This window comes from Myodes glareolus, chromosome 6 (genome assembly GCF_982192425.1).
Source record: "Myodes glareolus chromosome 6, mMyoGla1.1, whole genome shotgun sequence".
NCBI lineage: Eukaryota > Metazoa > Chordata > Mammalia > Rodentia > Cricetidae > Myodes > Myodes glareolus.
In genome coordinates, this window is record NC_142031.1 from 12,728,360 (window position 1) to 12,754,105 (window position 25,746).

The 25,746-nt window shown below is 50.1% G+C and overlaps 1 protein-coding gene across 3 annotated transcripts in view; it reads left to right on the forward strand.

The window, feature by feature from the left end:
* Nucleotides 1-4,484: 4,484 nt before the first annotated feature.
* The window catches only part of Fhad1 (forkhead associated phosphopeptide binding domain 1), a 130,230-nt gene continuing 108,968 nt past the window's right edge, over nt 4,485-25,746 (forward strand). For all 3 annotated transcript variants that reach the window (XM_048426648.3, XM_085690317.2, XM_085690318.2), the window contains exons 1-3: nt 4,485-4,619; nt 7,762-7,868; nt 18,381-18,587. In XM_048426648.3, the coding sequence (XP_048282605.3) occupies nt 7,776-7,868; nt 18,381-18,587 (300 nt within the window). In that variant the 5' untranslated portion in view covers nt 4,485-4,619; nt 7,762-7,775. The remainder of the gene's footprint in view (nt 4,620-7,761; nt 7,869-18,380; nt 18,588-25,746) is intronic.

Below are 25,746 nucleotides of genomic sequence, written 5' to 3' on the forward strand. Positions count from 1 at the left end.
CACGAGTCATAGGGTCACTTAAGAACAAGCCCCCCCACTTCTCTACCTCAATTTCTTCTGAGCCCCACAGAGCAATCGGTGCCTCTGCTGGATTCCAATGACTCGGGAACATTCCTGTCTCTCAGCCCTTGACTGGTCTAAATTCAGACCTGGGTTAGAGGGGACAATCTCTGAGGCTTAAGTTTCTGAGCAACAATCCATTCCCAGGAGAGACGAGAAGACGGGGTAACAGACGAGGGTGGACCAGAGCCCGGAAAGAAAAGAGCAATTGTTCCCAGAGAGAGAGTCTATGCAGAGTGTGGGGACGAGGCCGGATGTCATCAGTCCAAATGGAATGATTCAGAGGAAACCCGAGGAGAAAGAAATGACCAAAGAGGCCCAAGCCAACCTGCTTTGAAAGGAAAGGAAAAGTTAGAGCCAGGAATGACCTGAAACAGTCACTTTATGCCCCACAAATGCACCTCTGAGATGACTAAGGCCTTCTGAGAACACCCTGTGAAATGCCACAAATCCAGTGACAGATGAGGTCATCTCAAGTCGGTGACTGGAGGAAGCTTTCTCACATGGTAGAGCTCTGCCACTGCCGGAAACACCCATCCACCAAAGCCTTCTAGAATTTTCTGTACAACTAATGGAGACAAGAGCGCCTCCATGAGACGTGCCTCAGAGAGCCACTGTGGGTCCCAGTGGCCAGGGAGTCAGGTGTCATGGATGAGTCACCCTTGAGTGAGCTATCTGTTCTCACATCTTAATCTCCGTGGGCACACAGTTCCCACGCCTGCTTTCCTGAGCCCCACAGTTTCTGTGAGGGACACAGCAGCTAAAGCTGACCATCGCCAGTTGTTATGGCAGAGAAGAAGCCTGTAAAAGTTCCAACCTCACCTGAGGAGACGGCTCAGTTGCTAAGGGTCCCTGATGTCAAGCCTGGTGACCCGAGTTCAATCCCAGGGTCCCACGTGGTGGGAGAAAAGAACTGACGCCGTGGATTGCCCTCTGACCTCCACACGCGTGTGCTGTGGCACACACGCCACTGCCCTCCCCACAAAAAAAATAAAATACTCAAATGTAGTAGAGTTGTTATTACAAACAACAAAAGCTCTGGGCTCTCCGAGGTGTGCACCCCAGCTTGGGGCATCATTCACCTCCCCATCTCAGTGGCTCCACCCTCCCGAGGGTCCTCGTCTTGGTCCACTGCTACCTAACCTCACTCACTCATGTGAAAAAAGGATCGTGGGCGCAGCACACTCCAGATGCTGTTCTGCGTACCCAGGAAGTTGTGCAAACAGAAAGACATTGGTGTGGTTTGTCATCTAGTGTCACACAATCTGCCTGTCAGCATGGTGGCCTAGAGATTTGGTGACCCTGATCCGGGGTCAGGTTGAGGATCTACTACCACCGGAGCCCAAATGTGACAGTTAGTATGGATTACATCACAGGTCTATCAGGGGGCTTCTAGACTGGGCTACAGGACCAGTAACTTCCTTTGAGTCAACCATAGAGCCTCCCGCCTCTCCTCGCTGGAACAGAAGAGTAGAAACATCTGGAGGTCTCCAGGGAGGGGATAAGGGCAGTCAGGGGAGGGTGGCAGGAGAAAATGAGATTTCTGTGGGAACTGAAGTTGCAGGAGAAAAGCTGGACTCCCAGAATGCAGCGGGTGGGATGGGGACAGACCTGAGATGGCCCCTTTTGGCTTGTGACCCTTCCCCCTGCATTCTGTCTCTGCCTGGGTCTTTGGGACAGATAGGAGCTCAATTCGCTCAGAAGGCAGGGAAGCAGATAGCAAGCAGGTGTTGTTCTTTCAGTTGTGACAGCTGCCAGTCACGGTGCCTAAGAGCGGACACTTCCCCTGTTACATTCATCTACAGGTACTCCTTGCTTTACAAACAGGTTATGACCTAATACGTTTGTCATAAATCGAAAATGTCCAACTCAGAAGCTAGCTCCGTAACGTGCTGAGCAAGTGCAGGGTCATGATCTTGGAATCTCAGTCCGTAAGCACGGTGACATTTGAGTGTGATACCAACACCGGAGAAATGTAGACCGATGGGCCCCCCGGGCCTCATTGGCTAGTTACTGCTGAACTCCAGGACATTGAGAGACCTTGTGTCTTAGTCAGGGTTTCTATTGCTGTGAAGCTACATCATGACCACCGCAACTCTTGTAAAGAAAAACATTTAATTGGGGTGGCTCACTTACAGCCCAGAGGTTCGGTCCATTATCATCATGGTGGGACACGGCAGCATGTAGGCAGACATGCTGCTGGAGAAGTGGCTGAGAGTCCTACATCTTGCAGGCAACGGGAAGTGGTCTGAGTATCTGGGCAGTATCTTGAGCAAAGCCCTCCTCCATAGTGATACATGTCCTCCAACAAGAACATACCCACTCCAACAAAGCTACACCTCCTAATAATACCACTCCCTATGAGTTTATTGGGGTCACAATTACATTCAAACTACCTGTCTCAGAGAGAGAGAGAGAGAGAGAGAGAGAGAGAGAGAGAGAGAGACAGACCATACACGCGGGGGGTGGGGGTGGATATTGTGAACTGAAAACGCTTTTGTATGCACTAAACCTGCTGAGCACTAGGCAGGCAGTACAGCCCTGGTGTACAGAACAAGCTACTTCCGTCCGGGAGAGTCTGACAGGCAGCTGTAGCCCAGGGCTGCCGCCAAGCAGGAGGAAGGGGTTCACATTCCATGCAATGTCTCTAGTCCAGGAAGAATCAAAATGCGAATGTAACTCCTACTGCACAGATAACTCTGTCAGGCCATCATAAACGGTCAGTCAGGCCACAGATCCTGCTCGGCTGTCTAGTGGGTGTGGCCGCGGGCCCCTTCCGTGTCTCCAAGTTTCATTTCTCTGTCAGAAGGGCAGTGATTTCACAGGAAGTAGGAGTCTCATTGGCATTTCCAGTGTCTCACTGTAGCAGCCACTCCCCTGAGTGTTTCTGTGTGTCCCCGGCATCCACCCCCAAGCCACCCAGAACTCAGTCAAACGGTTTGAGTTTGGTTACAGGCACCAAAGTCTTGGGTATCCTCTTCACAGGCAGTGTTTTCAACACCCGGAAGTGCTGGCTAGTCTCAGTTCAACTAGACACACAAACTAGGGCCATGACAAAGGAAAGAGCCTCAGTTGCGAACATGCCTCCGTAAGATCCAGCTATAAGGGCATTTTCTTCACTAGTGATCAATGTGGGGAGGGCCCAGCCCATTGTGGGTGGAGCCATCCCTGGGCTGGTGGTCCTGGGTTCTGTAAGAAAGCAGGCTGAGCACGCCATGAGGAGCAAGACAGTAAGCAGTGCTCCCCCATGGCCTCTGCATCAGCTCCTGCCTCCAGGTTTCTGTCCTGTCTGACTTCCTGCCCTGTCTTCCTTTGCTGATGAACAGTGATGTGGAAGTGTAAGCTGAACAAACCCTCCCCTCCTCAACTTCCTTTTTAGTTATGGTGTGTTGTTACAGCAAAAGAAACCCTAATTAAGACCCTGCCCATTGCTTAAGAGGGCCCTTACTCCACCCAGGAAGCACTAGTGTAAAGCCCTATGCAATTAGAATGGTTTTCGTTGCTTCCCAAGCGAATTTGGACTGCATGGAATCAGGTTGGAAGATTGACCAGGCTTGGGCGCTTTCTATTTATTCCAAGGACTCTGAAAATCTGTTCACTGGGAGCTTAGACTCTCTCGTGGGAATGGGCTAGCAGCCACACACGATGCAGAAGGTTGACCCTGGGCAGTCCCCCCTCACAGTGTCCTGGTTTTCACTGAGTCCAGTAGTATGAACAGGTCTTTATGGGTGGTGTTTGCTTACCTGTGCACACAGAGGCCAGTCATCCCAAGACATTGCTGGTCCTGTGCTCACTGAACAAGCCTGTCAGGTTTGGCTATTGGCGCTATACAGGCTAGTGTGTCTAGGGCTCCAGGCAATGCATGGAGAGACAGACTAAGTGTCTCTCGTGACAGGGATAAAGGGGTGAGGATGGGAGGACTGTGAGGTTGGAAACAGCCCATCCCTAGCACAAAGAAAGAATCCTGGTTCTGTCTAGTTAACTCCACAATAAACACCATCCTCAATTACTCCAGAGGGGGTGTGTCTGAGTGAGACTGGGCACTGACTCCCAAGGCTCTCCAACCTCCCAACCCACGTGTCACCACACCCCCTCGACGGAGAGAAGCAAAATGAACCCTCTGAGCTCCATCATTATTTTATAAAAGTTTGTGGGGTCTCTGAGCCTCAGTTTCTCCATTTGTGAAATGAGGTGTTTTCGGACTGCCTGGAATACATAGTCATACCTGATCCTCACCCTGTGTACATGCGCGCGCGCGCACACACACAGAGAGAGAGAGAGAGAGAGAGAGAGAGAGAGAGAGAGAGAGAGAACGATAGAACACGGGGTGCTCAGAGCGCGGCTACGCCCCCGCAAAGGCCACACCCCTCACCTGCTGATCCAGCCCGCCGCGTTGCCATGGCGACGCGCGTACACAGGCCGAGCAGGCGCGCGGGGTGCCGGCCAAGCTGGAGACTCGGCAGAGCGCGGCAGGCCGCCTCGCCCTGGAGCTGTCAAGCGGCTCCCAGCCCGCGGGGCTCTCGGAGGAGGACAGAACGCTAGCTTCCTCCTCCTGCCAGGTGAGTGCGGTTCCAGGAAGGACTGGCAAAGAGCAGCAGCGGCGATGGGAGGAGGCGTGTCCCCGCCCCAAGCTCTCCAATCCAGGCTCCAGTTTCAGGACAGCTGTCCAAGCACCAACCTTTCCTCTCAAAGTGCAGCCACACCCTGTCCCCAGAGGCATCGTGACGGGACCTTAGGCCCCTAGGATGTCCGCCTTGGAGGTCGTCCACCAGCCGGCAGAGAGATCCTCTTGCCTGGTCTCACGTGCCCCGCTGTAACGCACAGGAAAGTACACAGTTGGCGCCCAAGCTAGGTAGCCCTCCCAGAATGCTCACTCCGTAGCCCATTTCTAACCCATCTCCGACCCACGTGTGATGGAAGCCTTTTGGCTCTTGATGGGGCACTAAGAGAAAGTCAATCCATAATTAAGCACGTTCAAATGATTACAGTATTTTCAGGCAGGCAAGGGACCGCACAGGGTCAGACGGAGGTGTAGAAAAGCCGCCTGGCAAGGCAGCGGAAGACATAGTCTGAGCTTCCACATTCCGTCTAAGATTGACACTGAAGGGGGGGCGGAAAGGCAGGTGGTACCCTCCTCAGCTAGAGGTTGACCTTCCTTGGAGATATCGTTTTGTTCTCTCACTGGGTAAGTATTTCCTGAACACCTCTATCTGCCTGGCATGGCAGCTCTGGGCACTGGAGATAGAGTAGCGACCAACACTGTCAGGATGGCAAAGGGTCCCAAGATTTCACTCCATCAGCAAACTAAGAAGTGAGGGAAAGCAGAAGACAGGAGACCCCTCGACCAGAGATCCCACCCCCGCCCCTTGCCGAGGTGGTCCTGCCTCCACTCCAGGTCCTGCCCTTCAGCAGTGGGTGTGGTGGTGCACATCTGTGAACACAGTTCCCAGAAGGTGAAGGCATAGAACCAGGGGTTCAAGGTCATCCTTGAATGCCTAGCCTTGATTAGGCTCAGAAAAGGGTGGTGATGGAGAACAGAGACCCGAGTGTCCCTGCCATCACAGCTAGAGGGCTTTTTTGTTTCAACCCCCCAGTTTCATAACACTACTTTCCAGAAGTTTCCCATTGGTGAAGAAAATGAGGACAGTTGCTTAGAACTGGCGTTGCAATGTGTCCTGGGCTCCTGGATGGAATGTAGTTAGAATTCAAACCGAAAGATGCGTCCGCAGTGTTTTTAAACTGTGCGGAACTTACTTGGAGTGCATTGTGAGACAGAGATACGAATGGTAGGTGAGAAAGAAAACACAGCCACTTGGGCATGGTGGTACACACCTGGAATCCTAGCTCCTGGGAGGGAGAGGTGGGAAAATAAGTTCAAAGACATTGTCAGCTACACAGTGAGTTTTCAGATCAGCCTGGGCTACCTGGAGAACCTGTCTCAAAACCCAAAACCTAGCAATGATAATAACAATAACAGGAAACTATTGGCTACAGAATCTGGGTGGCCAGCTCATATTAATTCAATTTCTACTCCTCTCTTTTCTTTCTGGGGTTTTGCCGTAAGTATGTCCATGCACTGTGTCCACTCGGTGCCCACAAAGGTCTGAAGATGACATCAGGTCCCCTGGAACTGAGATTGTGGACGGTCCCATGTCCTTTACAAACCCAAGAAGCCAGTGCTTTCAGTCTCTGACCCATCTTTCTGCCTCCATTTGATTTTCTTCTTATGACCCTAGTCCACCCTCAAGCTCGCAATCCTCCTGCCTGCGCTTCCGCAGTGCTGGGTTCCAGGCGTGCATCACCACACCCAGTTCACTGTCTTTAAAGCTCTCTGTATAGCTGACATTTCCATAATACAATGTTTGGGGAAATCTGCGCAGAGTTCTGGTCACATAGAATCCTGCATCTTCCGACATCATCCCTAGAAATCAGTCCTTGGGCCGGTGAGGTGCCTCAGCCAGTAAAAGTACTTGGTGAGCAAGCCTGAGGGTCTGAGTTTGATTCCCATCACCGCCCACAGAAGAAGGAGGGAACTGACTCCTGCAAGCTGTCCTATGATTTCTGTATATTTACTGAGGTTTATGAACACCTGCACAAATATGCACAGAGAGAGAGAGAGAGAGAGAGAGAGAGAGAGAGAGAGAGAGAGTTTTAAAATTAAAAAAGAAATCGCTCTTTCCTAATTCAATCTATGGAGAAATTCTGTGACTTATGAAGAAAGTATCAGTTGGTGCCTGCATTTTCAGGGCCCAGCTCTTGGTGCTTTAAACTCAGTGGGAGCATGTGGGTCTCTGAACTGGAGTTTGAGAAGCCCAGGTTAGCATCAATAATAGCAGAGTTTGTTGTGTACCAGGCAGCCTAGGAGAGAATAACTCACCCACAGTCTCTGCACTAGTAAATGCTGGGCTGTAACTAATCCGCATGAGCATTGGGGTCATGGATAACTAGGTGGGCAGCCATCATCCAGGCATTCAGGGTGTGCTTGGGTTATGTAGAGCTTTGGTTTTGCTTCCCCCGGTTAAGAAATACCTTCAGGGGGCTGGAGAGAGGACTCAGTGGTTAAAAATTCTTACTGCTCTTGCAGAGAACCCAGGTCCAGTTCCAGCACCCACATGGCAGATCACAATCACTTGGTTCTTGGTTTTGGGGGAGGGGTTATATTTGTTTATTTATTTTTCGTGAGGGCTCTATCTGCATGTATGTCTTTGTGCCAGAAGAGGGCATCAGATCCCATTATAGATGATTGTGAGCCCCATGTGGTTGCTGGGAATTGAACTCAAGACCTCTGAAAGAGCAACCAGAACTCTTAACTTCTGAGCCATCTCTCCAGCACAACCCCCCCTTCACAACCACGTGTAATTCTAATTCCAGGGGATCTGGTACCCTCTTCTGACCTCTGTATGTTTCTGCATGCACTTGGTGAGCACACATACACTCAAGCACACACACACACATTGACATAATATAAATAAATATGTTAAAAAATAAATACCTTGAGTCTGATTATTAGATTTCAACTCTTCTCTGTTGGTGATCACTATTAGGTGAGATGACCTTCAGAAGGTATGATCTTGTCACACTACCTGGCCACTCCTTGTCTCTACAGACCCCTCTCCCTCAGGACCCTATGGAGACCACATCCAGCCCAGTCTGACTTAGAATGTGTCTCTCTCACCAAAGTTTTTCTGAACCATTCTGCAGGGAAATCAGAGAGAATGAAAGCCTATTTGAAGAGCGCAGATGGCTTTTTTGTCCTAAACAAAAGCACCACAATCGGCAAACATGCGGATTCGGACCTCGTCCTACAGGTAAGAACACAGCCCACCCGTGCCCCATGCTACCCCAGTGCTCCTTAGTGTGGGGTGGATGCAGGGCTCTCAGAGTCCAATGGCTACCTCCGGCAAGCAGCCACCTCGGGTCTCAGTTCTTGTGCTGCCAAGGATCCACTATCATGTGTAGGAATCTTCTGGGTGGAGAAGGGGAGCTGAGTATCACCTGGAGGTGATGGGCCGTCTACCTGTTGCTGAACACAACTTCCCACATCCCAAGTTGTACCCTGCCCAGAAGCAGCCTTCTGGGTGAATTTGGAAGGTGTGCATAGGGCAGGTGCATTGAACTACCCTCCCCTCCCTGTGTCAGAGGAGGCCTCTCTCTTTCCAAACCTTTCCCTTTCCATAGCCTGCCTGTGAGGGGACCCTGGAAGCTCTGAGGGGAAGCCCTGGGCTTAGCCACAGCCTCCTCTGATCTCACTCTGGTCTCTGATGAGCTGTGGTTTGGTCCAGAGCCTCCATTCACTGACAGCTAGGGAAGCGGAAGAAATGACTGATAAAAAACCGGAGGCTCAGAGTCTCTTTGAATGTTTAAGCAGCTTAAAATATGTATGGAAGGGCAGAGAGGCAGGAGGCGGAGCCTCCTCCAGTGGGAGAGCAGGTGCACTGCCCCCAACCTTGCCCCACACGTCTTTAATAACCTTTCTTTTGAAACAGGTAAAGATTCACAGAAGGTTGCAAACTCAGTAGAGGGAGCTTGAGCGTGCACCTCTGTCTGTTTCCTCAGTGATTACACTCGTGTGACTTATATCAGCATCAAAACAGGCCAGGACATGGACCACGGTTCTGGACATATGTGTGGGGGAGGGTGGCCTGTGAAGAGCAGGTGGTCATGGTTTTATCACGGGTGCGGATTCAGTAGCCTAGAAGCAAAATAACCGTGCCATCATAGACCTGGATCCCACTTCAGAGTTACAGCAGCCCCTCCCACCACCCCTGAACCCTGAAACCAGGACTCTCTTCTTCGTATTGATAAGTCTGTTGTTTGGAGAAAGTTGTATCAGTAACAGCCTATGGTGTGTGACCTCTTGAGCCAGGGTTTGGTTTGGTTTGGTTTCCCTTTTACTCGGGCCTGGGGATGTATTTAGATTGCTATCTTGTTCCCTTTTTATTGCTGGGTAGTATTCGGTGGAGTGGACACACTGCAGTTCTTTATCCATCTGTGTACAAGACACTGTGATTATCTCTAGTTCAGGACCATTACAGAGAGCCTCTCGTTTCAGGTCTAGTGCTGTGATTAAACTCCATGAGCAAAAGCAACTTGAGGAGAGGGATTATTTGGCTTACGTGTTCTGATCGCCTCTCAGCATTGAGGGACCTCAACTCAGGATCTCAAGGCAGGGACTGAAGCAGAGGTCACAGAGAACACCACTTACTGACTTGCCTTCTTAAACACCCCAGGACCACCTGCCCAGGTGATGTGGCTGACCCCTCCCACACCAACCGTGAATCAAGAGAATCCCACAGTCTTGTCCAAAGGTCGATCTGGTGGAGGCATTTTCTTAATTGAGGCTTCTCTTCAAAGATGATTCTAGATTGCACCAAATTTACAAGACATCCAACCAGCACAGTGCTGTATGCAGCTTTTGAGAGGGCATAAATGCCTGGGAATGTGATGGCAGGGTCACCTGACAATGTCTGTTTGATACCTAGACACACCATGGTACTGTCCAAAGCGGTTTCCATCTCCACCCACAGTGTGGATGGTTCCGCGATCCGCTCCAGCAGTGAGTGCTGTCCATGGTTGTTGTATTTTAGGTGTTGAGTAAGAGTGACAAGGGCCCCATAAATCTCTGTATCTGCCTCATTTCTGATTCTGGAGAGACAACATTCAGCACCCCGCCATTACACAGCAGGTTAGCTAGAGTGTTTCTGGAGAGTCTGCTAGTCTTAGAACAAATTTGACCAATTTAAAAATAGTTCTGCATCCCCCTGTGGTACTTAATCTTTTCATTGCTGGGACTAAATACCTGATGGAAACTACAGAGAACCTTGCCTGAGAGCACAGTATCCAAGAGAGTTCACACCATTGCTCCTGGGCCCATTGTGTGGTCAGAGCATCATGGTGGCAGGGATGTTGGCAGAGGAACTTCAGACCTCATGACAGACTGGAAACAAAGAGTGGAAATACATACAACACCAGGGCAGCTACAGGCCTCAGGACACGCCCCAGTGCCCAGAGCCCACTTCCCACCACCTCCAGATCATTCTATCTTATCACAAAGCCAGACACTGAATCAGTCCTCAGCATCTCCATAAAAACCACCCTTCCAGACACCCCAGAGATGTGCGTCACTAATGCCCAGGGCTAGCTCTCTCAATCAGATTGATCATCAATTAACCCCTGTGGTAGTTTGAATAGGTATAGCCTCCATAGACCCATGTGTTTGAATGTTTGGCCCGTAGGGAATACCACTGTTAGGAGGTGCGACGCTGTGGGGGAAGGCTTTGAGATCTTGTATATATGCTCAAGCTATGCCCAGTGTAGTGTACAGTTCCCTTCCTGTTGCTTGCGATCAAGATGTAGAACTCTCAGCCATCACCCTAGCATTATGTCTACCTGCAAGCTGTCATGCTTCCCACCATGATAATGAAGTAAGTCTCTGAACCATTAGTCAGCCCCAGCTGAATGTGTTCCCTTTACTATAGTTGCCGTGGGCCAGGTAGTGGTGGCACACACCTTTAATCCCAGCACTAGGGAGACAGGGGCTGGCAGATCTCTGTGTGTTCAAGGCCGGTCTGGTCTACAGAACAAGTTCCAGGACAGCCAGGGCTATTACACAGAGAAACCTTGTCTTGAAAAACCAGAGAGAGAGAGAGAGAGAGAGAGAGAGAGAGAGAGAGAGAGAGAGAGAGAGAGAGAGAGAGAGAGAGAGAGAGAGAGAGAGAGAGAGAAGAGAGAACCATGAGAAGTGGCATGTGGAGGCCAGAGGATAACTTTTTGGAGTTGGTTCTCTCCTTCCACCTTTATGAGGGGAGGTAGAAATTGGACTCATCTGCCCAGGCTAGCATGGGAAGCACTTTTCTTTTTTAACTTTCTTTTTAATTTATTCTTTGTGTCTTTCACACCAAGCATCCCAATCTCACCCATCTCCCGTCCCCTCACATCTGCCCTCTGCCCCTGCAACCTCCCCCCACCAAAATAAAACAAAATAAAATTTAAGACGAAAAAGAAAAGGTAGAAAGGGAAAATCTTGTCAGGGAAGCTGCGGTGTGACACAGTGGGTCACATGGACCCCTTTATCCGTACATCTTTATATACAGGCCTTCATCGCAAAGAATCATTGGTTTGGTTCGAGGCCCCTGACCTCTGCTACACTGATGCTGGACCCTCACTGGGACTGTTCCTGGGCGTACCCTTGCTGCCCTGCATCATAGAAATCCTGCAACCCTGACTCCGCAGTACTACTGTTTTCTCCACCTGTGCCCCCGCAGACCACAGATGGGTAGATATTGGGGTGGGTCAACGCATAACCCTGGTTCTGGGTCCAGGTAGTTGCAGGGTTGGTCGGCCGACCAGCTCTCCCCTGTCTTCACCACCAGGGTGCGCTCTCCAGCAATGCCCTGGCCAGTTCACCCTTGCAGCAATGAGCAAGGGGTGTGGCCGCTTCTTCTGCTTTTGCATCCTCAGGTTGGTTCTCCCACAGGGACGCCCTCAAGGCCAGCTCTATTGTGCTTCCAGTTGAGGTTCAGGGGCCACTCTCCGGAGTGCTGCAGTTGATGAGGGTTAGGGACAGCCCTCCTGCTCTGACGACCTCAGGGCCAGCTGTCCCAAAGGCAAGCACTTTTACCTGCTGGGCCATTTCACCGCCCCAGGGATCTCTTCTGGAACCTGACTATCAGAACAAAAAATCATAAAGGTTTGGCAAGGCACAGGCTTTGAGGAAAGCAGATTTGGACCTGAATTCCTTTCAGCCATTTCCTGGCTGTGCAGCTTTAAGCTCACGTTCCCATCTGTAAACTATGTCCCTCTCTGGGTTCTTGTGTTGCGTGAATGAGAAAAGGCATCCAAACGCTCGGCCCACGATGCTAAGTAAGTAACACCATAGTCTTTATTATGGTCTCATAAAATGAGGCTGAGAGAGATATTTTCAGGAGCCCAGGGAGGCAAGGGGGCACCGACAGATATTGAGGCTGTTTGGGAAAGGGAATCAATGAGAATCATTATTATACCGGCAGAAATTGAGTGGCATTTGATATAAAAATAATCGGCCACCTACTGTCCTTGGCCTCGTGCAAATGGAAGCCGCCAGGGTGGAGTGATGGCCCAGCAGTTAAGGAGCCTGCTGCTAAGAGAGAGCCCAGCCCACATGAGGCTCGCAACTGCCTGTAACTCCAATTCCAGGGATCCAGCATTCAGTAAGTGTACACACACACACACACACACACACACACACAGAGAGGCACGTGCTCACACACGCACGTGCACACACACACTCACGCACACGTGTAAAAATACAAATTTAAAAATTCACTCCACTGAATAAAGTTTAGCTGGTGAGGCTCAGTGGGCAAAGGGGCTTGCCACAAAGTCTGATAACCTGTGCTTGATCCTGGGAGCCACAAGGTAGAAGGAAAGCGCCAGTCCCCGTGAGTCTTCCTCTGCTCTCCACATGTGTGCCATGGCATGCCCCCAAATTAATAAATGATGTAATTTAAAAAAAACTTACAATAAATAGTTTGATTTGCCTAGGTTAATTCTAAAATATGGGGAACCTGTTCGCCAAGATTTCTTTCCATTGGTAAACCCAACCTCATATTGGGCATAGATGTCATTGTATTTTGACATTAAATTTTCTGAAGATGAAAGGGAGTCGAGCACTTAAAATCATAGAAAGTAGTCAGACATGAAGGCAGGGGCCTTTATACCCAGCACTTGGGAGGCAGAAGTGGCTAGATTTCTATGAGTTCAAGGCCAGCCTAGCCTTCATAGCAAGTCCCAGCCCAGTGGAGCGCTACATAGTGAGATTGTCTCAAAAATGAAACTAAATAAACCAATTAAGTATAAGGGGAAAAGTCAAACATGACCATAGGACTTGGGTATAGCCAAGGCTCATCTCCAGGGTTTCCTTCCAGATTTTTCTCTGTCCCCTGTGCAAGTTTTGGCTTCCTTGTGGCAGTAAGAAGCCCCCTTAGCCAGCCTGGTCTCCACTGTTCCCACCACACGTTCATTTCACAAATATTTACCTGGCATGAAAGCACCTAGGGCAGAGCCACATGGTCCTGCAGTCAGGAAGCAGATACATACAGGCCATGAGTGCCCACGGACCTGCTGACTGTCAGCGTCAGCATCAGGGAAAGATCGGCAAAGGTCAGGGAGGACTCAGCCACCCAAGGGAGCGAGCGAGGGCATTCTGCGTGCAAAGGCCCTGGAGTGTGAGGACACGTGGTGAGCCCGGAGTCCTGGAAGAAATGCAGTGGGTCCCGAAGGAAGACTGGGAAGGGGTTGAGAGGCAAGGGGCGCTCGGGTGGTTACTAAGGTTCTGGTTCAGTCTGGGAGAGCAAGGGGAGAAAGGAACTCAAGGACTCCTGGCAAGGGACAGGGACTAAATTTCAAAATGGCCACTCTGGCTACAATGTGATTAGACTCCACTCCCTGACTTAACCCAGCTCAGCTCAGCGCTAAACCCTCCTGAAGTGTAATCTGTACAGTTTAATATTGGAGATGGTTACTGACTGCTTCTCTCTCTCTCTCTCTCTCTCTCTCTCTCTCTCTCTTTCTCTCCTCTCTGTTTCTCTCTGCCTCTGCGTGTGTGTGTGTGTGTGTGTGTGTGTGTGTGTGTGTGTGTGCCTGTGTGGCTGCCTGCAGAGGCCAGTTAAGGGTGTGGGAGCCCTCAGAGCTGAGTTACAACAGGTTGTGAACTTCCTGAGTACAGCTAATAGATTTCAGAGCGCTTCAAACCCCCTTCACCACTGAGCCATCTCTTAGACCCAACTTAAATTTTGAGACAGCATCTCACTGACCCTGGAACTCAAAGTCTGGGTTCCTAGGATCCACCTGTCTTCACCCTCCTATATACCGCCATGGCTAGGGTTCCAGATGCCCCTGCCATGCCTGTCACTCACGGTGGGAATCAAAAGCCAGGTTCTCAGGCTTGCATGGTAAGCGGAGTACCGCTGAGCCACCTCCCCAGCCCCTCTTTCTTTGTTTATGAGACGAGTCTCGCTATGTTGCCCAGACTGGCCCTAAACTCCTGAACTTGAGCGATCCTCCTGCCTCTGTCACACACGGTGACAGAGTGCACATCCCTCTGATGACTGATGACAGACGCACATCTCTGCGCCTGGTGAGCACGATGGTTATTTGAGCTCCGCTGGGAAAGGCAGAACGAAGAAATGTCCCCATCCCGCGGCTGATGGGCTTTGCACTTGCTTATGAGTTTGGTTACTAAATGCAGACTCCTAACTATCAGATTCCTCCACTTGCCACATCCCGCTAGCCTCTTCTCTTCTGGAAGCATCCTCTCTTCCACCTCCCTTACTTCTACAACAACTGATCTCATTGTTGCCGTAGCAAGCTTTAGAATCCCTCAGGAAGCATATCTTTTGAAGGTGTGTCTGTGAGATTGCTTCCACAGAGGGGTAACTCAGGGGGCTGCCTGGTGCTCCCTGGCCGGCCAGACTAGCCATACTGGCAAGTTCCAGGTCAGCAAGAGGCCCTGAGCCATAAAATACGGTGAGCAGCACCTAAGGAAAGAGATTGGCACACATGAATGCACACGCTTGGACACACACACACACACACATGCACACTGTCACATATGAATATGCACACACACAATGCTACCCTATGAGATAAAAACCACTTTTATTGTTATTATCCTCTTATATACCAAAGTGTGTAAATGGGTCTTGGAAAAGCCAAAACCACAGGAGCGGTTTCAGAAGTGATACTGACTCCATGCTTTCCCATGTGGCTTGAGGAGCATCTAAAAATCCTGTGGGTTCACAGGGATACTAAGGCAGCCACCTAAAGCCGTGGAATCCTTAATGAGAGCTAACAGTAAACCAGCTGACTAGCTCGTGATTCTCTTTCGAGGCAGCACGTTGGGCTGGCGCCCTCTGCTGGGCAACTAGGGTAACAACATGTTTCCCTAAGTGGATCTGGAGGCTGTACTAGGGTAGTCATTGAGTCCTACCTGGGGTACTAAGGGCAGGTTCTCAGAGTAAACGAAGCCTAATTGCCTCTTTAAATAGAAGCCTGTCAGAGTCGGTCTGCAAAGGACACCCAGCAGCTAGTGCGAGGGTCTGGATTCGGTGACCAGTGGTCTGGCTTGGCAAGACTGATGGTCAAAAGACAGCAGCCCCCAAAAGGAGTTTATTCCCTTTGACTATCTAGTGCACTATAGGAGGTGTGGCCTTGTTGGAGTAGGTGTGCTCTTGTGGGAGGAAGTGTGCCACAGAGGTGGGCTTTACGTTCTCATGTATGCTCAAGCCACGCCCTGTGTCTCAGGCCACTTCCTTTTGCCTGCAAGCCAAGTTACAGGACTCTTGGCTTCTCTAGCACCATGTCTGCCTGCATGCCACCATGCTGCACCATGATGATAATGGACTAAACCTCTCCAAATGTAAGTCACCCCAATTAAATGTTTTTCCTTTATGAGAGTTGCCTTGGTCATGGCGTCTCTCCACAGCAGCAGAAACCCTAAGACAGCAAGTCAAGGAACAGAGAACCTTGGTAGCGTGGGCAGGCAAGGCTAAGCATTCAGTACAGAACGTACCTGGAAGATGGAGCCTCCCCACAAACGGCTTTGCGTTGGCCACCTCTGTTGCTCTGAGAGACTTTTGAGCAGGCAGAAAGAATGGGAAACTGGCTGATTGGTTTTTAGTGGCAAGTGGGTGAGCTCGGCTCTGCCCAGTAGGGTACAGGGTGCGGACAAGCTGTGCAGTCTCCTTCAGCCACCGCTTCTGAGCATGTGCAATGGGGACCTTTGTGGTGACAGTGTCATGAGATCGCTCTGCTGGGAAGTGGCTGGGACCGCCACTGGCAGCTGTTAGAGCAGAACATTTCCCTTGCTACGTTAGCTTTCTGTCTCCAATGTTACACTTACTACCTCACAGCTTCCAGCCAGAAACCTGGGTGGATTCAGTCTCGTTCTGTCACTCAAAGTCAAAAGCAAAGTGTTGGCGGCCCTGGGGTCCTCCCTGACGTCTTGAAGCCCATTCAGGCTTTTGAAAGAATTCATTTTCTTGCACTTACAGAAATGAGACCCCCCTTTCCTTGTTGGCTGTCAGTCGGAGGACATACTTGGGTCCTGGAAGCTCCCAACATTCCATGGCTTCTGACCCCTTTTGCCGTTAAAACCAGCCACAGAGGCAGATTGCCTGTGATTTCCCCTGCAGACTCCTCTTTAGATCCAGCTACCAAAAGGCTGGTCTGACTGGTGCATGCATGTGTGTGTGCATGTGTGTGTATGTGCAAGTTTGTGCACATGTGCATGTATGTGTGTGGAGATCAGATAACAACTTTAGGTGTTATTTTTCAGGTATACACACACACACACACACACACACACACATTTTTTGACAGTGCCTCTCAGTGGCCTAAAGCTCACCAAGTAGGCGAAGCTGGCCAGCCAGGGAGCCTGAAAGATCCACAGCTAGGATTTCAAGCATGCGCCACCAGCCTGACTTTTTATTGGGGATAACCTCAGGTCCTCATGCTTCAAAAGAAAGCAAGCACTTCACCAACAGAGCCATCTCCTCGGTCCTTGAAAGTCCCGTCCCTGACTCCCATGACTCAGTAAGTCCCACTAGGATAAGCCCCCAGATTAATAGTCCATTGTATGTGTGTGATACCATTTGCAACTGAGCCAAGGATAGTAACAGATCTAAAATGTCGATGTGTCTGACATCCTGTTCTCACTGATTCCGGTTGTCAGCCCCACATACTTGGAAGGAGGGACCCGCTACTGAAGACTGACTGGCCTGCATCAGATTGGCCTGTGGGCATGTCTGTGGGGCGTGTTCTTGGGTGCTGGTTGATGTGGGAGGGCTCAGCCCTCTCTGGGTATTATTGTCCCTGGGCAGATAGGCCTGGGTAGTTAGCAAGGATGGTTGGCCATAAGCCTGGATGCAAGCCACTCGGCAGCACTCCTTCATGGCTTCCAATTCCATTCCTGCCTCCAGGTCCCTGCCCTGATGTCTGTCCGTGATGAACCTTAACTGTAAGCCAAATAAACCTTCCTCCCCCCAAATTGTTTTTGGTCCGCGTTTGCCTCAGCAACAGAGAAACAGATGAGGATAGGACCTGAGCTTAGATTCTCAGCTTCCCCATGAAAAGTCAGGTCATCTGGAAGTCCAGGGCTTGGTGTGAGTGGGTGGGAGGAGCCCTGGGCTTGCTGGCCAACCAGTCCATCCACAGCAACGATGCAGTGAGAGACACTGTCTCAAAAGTTAAGGCAAGGAGCAATGAAGGTGCCAGCCATGAGACACTGTTTCTGGGGAGACTTGAAAAAATATCTCTACACCTCAGAAAGGGAGCTGATGACAGACCAAAGTATGGACACCACCAAAGTCCCACTAGTGGATCAATAGGTTGTGTTGGGGTTACTTATGGGAACATGGGTGAGGGGTTACTCGCAGGAGCAGAAATGACTCAACGACAGTTCTATCATGAAAGCCCATGCCAGCATGGGTGACGGCTCATAAAGCTGGGAACCTGGAGCACGCTGCACAGCCTGCAGCAGCTCAGCAGGTTGGAGTGTCCTTTCTGGGTAGCTCTGCTTCTTCTGGGAAGTTCAGCTTGTCTGTCTGTCTCTCTTGGCAGCTCCACTGCTTATATAAGCTTGGGGAGGGAGGGACCTAGTGCATCTGATAGTTTCGGGAATTTCCCCAAATAATGCCTTTGAGTTGTTTCCTTCCCTAGCTTAAAAGAGCTTCCCAGCAGGATGGAATGTTTCCCCTCCCTTTAGAACAGTGGTTCTCAACCTGTGGGTCAAGAGCCCTTTGTGTATGTGCGTGGGAGGGGGGGTTAAACCACCCTTTCCCAGGGCTTGCCTAAGATCATCAGAAAACACAGATATTTGTGTTACAATTCGCAACAGTAGCAAAATTACAGTCTTGAATTAGCAACCAGCAATTTTATGGTGGGAGGTCACCACACCAGGAGGAACTGTATCAGAGGCCAGCAGCATCTGGAAGGTTGAGAACCGCTGCCTTAGATGAACATTCTGTTGTTTCATCTCTGTTTGAACATCTGGTGTCTTGAGTACCTACCCTCCAAGATGAACTGTTTTACCTTGGTGTAAGCTGCAGCACGCCACCACCCAGTATTGATCTCGGCTTCCACACACACACGTGCACAGGTGTACTCACACTGCATGCACACACACACACACACACACACACACACACACACACACAGATGAGGACTGGTGAGTATCCAGCAAGAACGCTCCGTGTCACCACCTTCTGGCAGCTCATGAGAAGCAAGTATCAAGGATGTTGTGATGATCATGCTTGCAGCCCTGACTGCTTTTTCTGTCTCAGTCCTCAGACATTGACAACCACCATGCCCTCATCGAATTTAACGAGGACGAGGGCAGCTTCGTCCTTCAGGACTTTAACTCCCGCAACGGCACGTTTGTCAACGAGTGCCACATTCAGAACGTGGCGGTGAAGCTGATCCCTGGGGACATCCTGCGCTTCGGCTGTACAGGACTGACCTACGAGCTGGTTGTTGAGAACCCGCCCCAGGTGAGCCCAGCCGCTGTGTGGCAGAGGGTGGAGGTGGGGGGTGCTAAGCCGGCGCATACGTGCAGTCCTGTTCTCAGGCACCGCCGTCGCTGGAAGCACTCTGCAACCTACACCGACCACGCATGGCATAGCAACAAGACTCCACAAAGGCCCAGTTCGGATGCCTCCCAGGGGGCTTAGTGGGTGTGGGGGGAATGTGTCAGCTCCCACGATGGACACTTCCTTGCATTATATGAGATGTCCAATGTGGATCCCCCATATGACAGAGTCTTCTCCGTGGCACCTGACACTGAGAGGGTATATCTTTAAACTCTAAAGTTCGTGTCTGAGTAGGTGATGGACACATGCCAGGTGTTGTTTTGGACCAACTCAGAATGGGCCTGAGGTCACATCCTAAATTACAATATCGATTCAAGTGAAAGAAAACTCAAAACTCACGCAGCCTCAGTCCTAAAGAAGCTCTCAGTTATCAGGCTTGGCCGCGAGCGCCTTTTCCCACTGCGCCGTCTACCCAGCCCAGCATTGTTTTCTAAAACCCACACTCCACCCTGGTGAACTTACTCTACAGTGAACTACATGTGTTTCAAGGGTGGGATGGGTGGTTTTGCATGTGAGTACTCCTGTAAAAACAGGTCACAGCTACAGCAGGTGATGAAGGTCACCACCCCGACCTACTCATGGGTGTAGAGGTCATTTGCTTGACAGCTGCCTTTGGCAGCTCCACCCAAGTGTGGGTTACTCAATAGGAGCTTCATCTAGCTATTGTGTGGACACCTCAGTAGAATCAAGGAAATTCTGAGCCAGCCCTCACACAGTCTGTTTACAAAATGCTTGCCTCCCTATACGAAGCCTGTGGCGTGCCTGATGCCTTCAATTGTCTGTTTTTATTTCTCTTTTCTAAAATTGTGGCAAACTACATTTGCCTTGGAATTTACCGTCTTACCCACATCCATGGGGGTAAGTCTGTTTGCTTTATGTCCATTCTCTCTGTTTGTGTGTCGAATCATAGAACTGGCTCATGTGACTGAAACTCCATGTCCCTCAAACACTAACACTCCCCCCCATGCACCCCCAGTCACTCAAACCACCATTATGTCCTGACTCTGTAAAAGCAACCGCCTGGTGTGTATTAGTTATTGTATTGTTGTCGTAAGAAAACGCCTGTCGCAAGCAAGGTTTATCTTGGCTCACAGGTCAAGGGGACGCAGTCCATTATGGTGACAGAAGTGTAGGCAGCTGGGCACACGGCACCCACAATCAGGAAGCAAAGAGAGATGAATGTTGGGGCTCAGCTCAATTTCTACCTTTTATGGCACCCAGGGGACGATGTCACCCACATTCAGGGTGTGCCTTCCCACCTCACTGATCGTACCCGAGATAACCCCTCGCAGACGTGCCTAGAGATGTGTCTCGTAGGTTATCTCCCTCAGGATGAATGATGGGCTGGGGGACTCAGCTACTTTCCCATGACTCCACTTTCTGTTTGCCTGATGACCCGGACCTGTGGGCTACAAAAATAAACCAAAAGAGGACAGAGGGGTATGGGGAGAGCGGCTCATGACTCTCATCGGACATTTGAGGGACCTTTTGTTTGCTTGTCTTTTGTTTGATGGCCAGGGTGGCCTTGCACTTACTACATAGCCAAGGATGTCTTTAAACTTCGGATCCTTCTACTCCTCCTGCCTCCGCTTCTCAAGTGCTGGGGCTACAGGTGTGCACCACCACATGTGGCTTGCATGATAGTAGGGATGGAACCCAGGTATTGATTCACACTGGAGGAGCACCCCGCTAACTGAGCCACATCCCCAGCCCTTACTTAACCTTCTGGCTTCTGTTTCTAATTCTGCCAAGCAGATGTAGGTGAGTGTCATGGGCTTATTTTTCTCCTTTGGAGTTTCTGTAGATGCGTGAAGACTACCGATGCTGGTATATATGAGGCCCACAAGGGCTCAGCTTTCCCAGCTCTCTCTCTCTCTCTCTCTCTCTCTCTCTCTCTCTCTCTCTCTCTCTCTCTCTCTCTCTCTCTCCTATGTGTGTGTACATGTGTGGTCCATGTGTAGAGGTCAGAGGTCAACCTCAGAAGTTGTTTCTCACTTTCCTCTTGCTTGAGACAGACTCTCTTATTCACCTCTGTGTACACCAGGCTGGCCCACAGGCTTTGGAGAGCCCCCCTGTCTCCACACCCTGTCTCACCTTTGGAGGGCTGGGATTACAGATGTACACTACCATATCAGGCTTCACATGGGTTCTGGAGATACGAACTTGGGTCCTCAAGCTTGCGTGCAGCAAGCACGTTACCCACCGAGCCATCTATCTCCCCAGCCCCCGGGTTTCCTGTCAGTAATGGCCAGATCTCCTGTGCTCTGATCTAGGAGGACTTTGCCAGAACCCAGTGCACCCCGGTGACATGAGAACTCAAGCCACATCCCTCACCACATCCCCCGAGCCTGCAGCAGCCTGTGCTGACAGGGCTGACCCAGCACACGATGGGAAGGGAAGCCTCTATGATGGAAGAAAACACACTCAAGTCACGGGCTTCCTCTTCTGTCTGGGCTTCCGCTCAGAGTGCTGCTGCGGTCCCTGGCAACCCTGGTCGTCTTTCTTCCCTGACTTATAACGACAGTGGTGCCTGGCAGCCAGCGTTAAATGTCAGGAAGGGGACCAGTTGCTTCGTGGACATTGTCTGATTGAGGTTTTGCAATGCAGGTAGTCACTGCTAAGAGCTGAGGCTGAGAACTGTACACTCATCACTTGTCAAGTGGTCAGGAGCAGAGACGAAGCTGGACCCAGTTTTGCTTATTAACAAATCCTGTCCCCTTAACTAGAGGGGACACATCAACAAAGTCCAGTACCCAAGCGTGAGAAATGTGTCCCCCTCCACGCTCCATAGTAAAAGCACTGACTCAGACTACTAAAGGCAAGGAAGTGCATTTTGCAACTTTGCAAGTCCTAACATTAGACCAGCATGGTCGACACCTGACTGAGTGCAGAGAACAGTTAGTGTAACCGTAATGCAAGCCCTCTCCTCATTGGCTGAGTGGCCAGGTGGATGCAACCCCACACAGCACCTGGGCCTTGACTTGTCCTTTGCTGCTTACATTAGTCTATTTCATTTTTTAAAAGAATTATTTATTACAAATACAGTGTTCTGCCTACATTTATACCTGTAGGTCAGAAGTCACCAGGTCTCATTATAGATGGTTGTGAGCCACCAAGTGATTGCTGGGAACTGAACCCAGTCCTCTGCAAAGAGCAGCCAGTGCTCTTAACCCCTAAGCCATCTCTCCAGACCCTATTTCATCTTTTAGAAAGATTTTTATTTTATTTTTATTTGCATATGTGTCCAGACTCACGCATGCATGAGTGTGTGTGCGTGTACACATACACACGCACGCACACACATGCACACACATGCACATGAGTGCAGTTGCTGCAGAGGCCAGAAGGAGGCAGATACCCTGGAGCTTGAGTCTTCTGTAGAAGCCCTGGTCCTCCACAGAAGCAGCCCTCTCTGAGCCCTCCTCCAGCTCCTCTCTCTCTCTCTCTCTCTCTCTCTCTCTCTCTCTCTCTCTTAATTGATTTTATTGAGCTATACATTTTTTTCTATGCTCCCCTCCCTGCCTGTCCCTTCCCCTTCAACCCTCTCCCAAGGTCCCCATGCTCCCAATTTACTCAGGATCCTGTCTCTCTCTTAACCAAAGACAGAGTGCGGGTCCGTATCTGCCTTTCACGGCCTGTTGGGTTTAAAGTTTGTCGGGCATGTGACTTTGCCACATCTGCAGGCAAGCTTGACTGTTGATAATTTTACTCTATCATTTCTTGTTGTTTTGTTTGTTTGTGTTTTGCCACGGGGTCTCTCTGTATAGTCCTAGAACTCACTCTGTAGACCAGGCTGGCCTCAAACTCACAGAGATCCACCTGCCTCTGTCTCCCAAGAGCTGGGATTAAAGGTGTGCCACCAAGCCCGCCCTTACTCTCGGTTTTTGGTTCGTGTTGGCAGGCAATGAGACGAGCAGAGTCTGGGGAGGGTCCAGTGTTCTCTGCTTGCCTGCATTTGGACCTAAGATGGCTCAAGGCATGTTTGAAAACAGATTCCTGCAGTGAGCGAAGCAGAGGCCAGCGTCTGTGTTTAGGAATGAGGTTTCATTGCAGCAGCCCTCAGCCTGGGAGCTGCAACCCCTTTGGGGAGCAAGCGACCCTCTCACAGGGGTCACCTAAAATCATCCGACAAAAGCAGGTATTTACGTTATGATTCATATGAGTAGCAAAATTGCAGCTATGGAGTAGCAGTGAAATTTTTATGGTTGGCGTCACCACAACATGAGGAACTGTATTAAAGGGTCGCAGCATTGGGAAGGTTGAGAACCACTGCTTTACTGGGACAAGGTCTTGCCTCTCTTCATGTGGGTGCTGCCCCTCTTTACTCTCCTGACCCATGCACAAAAATACTACCTGTCTTGCTATGAGTTTACCAACCTCCACTGGGAACGCTCTGCCAGGCTCCTGCTTGCTTTTACTCAGTTTCTCAAAGAAGAATTTAAAAATGGGCATAGAGAGAAGACATGATTTATGCATGCTGAGCCCTGCTGTCTGCCAAGGGCTGTGCCGGTTAATAATTCACTCTCCTAACTTGGTAGTGAGAAAAAGAAAAACAGACTTTGAACACTCTTTCCACCGTCCCTTTAAAACCCACCACTGTGGATTTGCATATGCAAATGTGTGTATTTGCATACACCACGAGGTACCCAAATCGCTGTGACAGGTAAACATGCTGGATCTTTACTATCCAATGTGCATACACTGGCGTGTTATAAAAGGCATTTGTTTCCTTTGTTTGGAAAGTTTCCTGTGAGAACTTTGGAAAGTTCCCATGTTATAACTTCTGAAGCAGAAACGTGGGTTTGTGCTCTGTAGCCATCTATAGCTCAGTGATTCTTGACCCAAAAGACCCTCGGAAAACACAGACGTTCACGTCACGATCGGAAACTATAATTATGAAGTAGCAGCAAAAGTAATTTTATGGTTGGGGGTCCCCACATCATGAGGAGCCTTATTAAAGGGTTGGAACTGCATTAGGGAGGTTGAGAACCGCTTCTGTAGCTGGAAGCGGGGTTTGCGGCTGTATGGAAGCGGGGTTTGTGGCTGTATGGAAGCGGGGTTTGTGGCTGTATGGAAGCGGGGTTTGTGGCTGTATGGAAGCGGGGTTTGCGGCTGTATGGAAGCGGGGTTTGCGGGCTGTATGGAAGCGGGGTTTGCGGGCTGTAGGTGAGGGGTCTTTTATTTCCTGTTTTTCTAAATTTTCACTGCCGGTCTTCGTCTAAATCTCTGGGCCACTGTTTTACTTTTAAGTTTAGTGCGTGACTGCAGCATGGAGGGTTCTATCCGAGCCTGCCAGAGAGCCTTTCCTTGTGGACACATAGTGGCGTGGGCAGGAAGTGTCCGTGAGCTTACTGTCCAGTACATTCTATTGTTATAGGTGTCAGAAACCTGGATCAAACTGAAAAAACAAACAAAACCATGTAAGTGGGAAGCGTCTGCTTCGGGCCTGGTTGGATCCAGGCGCTCAAACGGTGTCCCGGGAATCCATCTCTCTTCCATGATGCTTGGGAATCTGTCTCCTCCTGCTTCGATAGCTTCACTGTCTCAGGCAGATTCTGCACTGGGCTCACTTGGAGCAAGTTCACGAGCAGCAGGTTTTTTCGTTGTTTTGTCTTAGGTCGTATGCCTATCTGCAACTTCTACTGATGCCAGAGGTATGGGCACTCTGATTGGCCAAGCCCTCTCATAGGCATTTTCTTGGCATGGAAGGGGGATGAGCTCTGCTGGGATTGCAGGGACTCAGAACAGAGAGGGAGGGGCTGGGAAGACAATCCTGTGGATAAAGAGCTGGCTGGCAAGCCTGAGTTTGGTCTTTGATTTCTCTACATTTTTCATGTGGGCATGCATGTTTGCACAGGCATGCATGTTTGCATACGTGTAGGCCTACATATGTGTAGGTATGCATGTGTGCTGGCAGGCATGTGCGTGTGGAAGCCCTAGGTTGATATCAGAAATCATCCTCAATGGTGCCTTCACCTAATTCATTGAGGCAGGATCTCTCAATCAAACCCAGAGTTCACCGATACAGCAACTCCGTAGCTGCTCTGCCTTCCAAGGCTATAGTTACAGTGGGCCACCATGCCTACCCAGCATTTACAGGGGTCCTGGTAATTCAACTCCAGTCCTCACACTACTGATCTGTCTCCCTGGCCCTGAAGAAGTGAGTTTGAGCCCCAGCATTTACATAAAAAACTGGGCAGGGAAGCTTAGCCAGGATAGCCGAACCAATGAGCACCAGGTTCCACGAGAGACTCCGTTGCAAAACATAAGGTGGTAATTGTGAAGGACATAAGATGTTGATGTCTGGCCTCCATATGTATGTGCCTTCACAAACACACATGCCCCCATACTTGCCTCTATACACACGTGAGCACCATACACACATAAAAAAAATTGAAGAAGGGCTGGAGAGATGGCTCAGCAGTTAAGAGCATTGCCTGCTCTTCCAAAGGTCCTGAGTTCAATTCCAACCACATGGTGGCTCACAACCATCTGTAATGATGTCTGGTGCCCTCTTCTGGCCTGCAGACATACACACAGACAGAATATACATAATAAATAAATAAATAAATAAATAAATAATTTTTTTAAAAAAATTGAAGAAATAAAAGAACAAGTGTGTGCATACCTACATCACACAAATGCATAGAATTGAGAGAGGGAAAGGTATCTCTCCCAAAGAAAAATTAAGTTGCAGCCCAGTCCTGCCCAGAAAATGCACTAAAGGACACACTATGGGAAGACACGGATGCTGCAATAAGAAGAGTTCCTACCGACTGAACAGAGCATCAGAGGATCCAGAGAGGAAAAAGACAATAATCCACTTTCTCCACCTAGTGTGGAATCTGCACTTTAGGAGTTCTGCCTACTAGGCAGCCAGACCTGTTGCTGGGGAGCAGGGCTGGCAGGAAATGGGGAGCAGGGGGTGGTTGTACTCTATCCTCTGCCACCTGCCTGTCCTTCCAGCTATTGCAGTTGTGTAGTGGTGAGAACAAAACCAAAGGAAGTGGGGCTTCCTTGCCAGTGGCCCAAGGACGCCTTCACTTGAGTGAGCTACAGG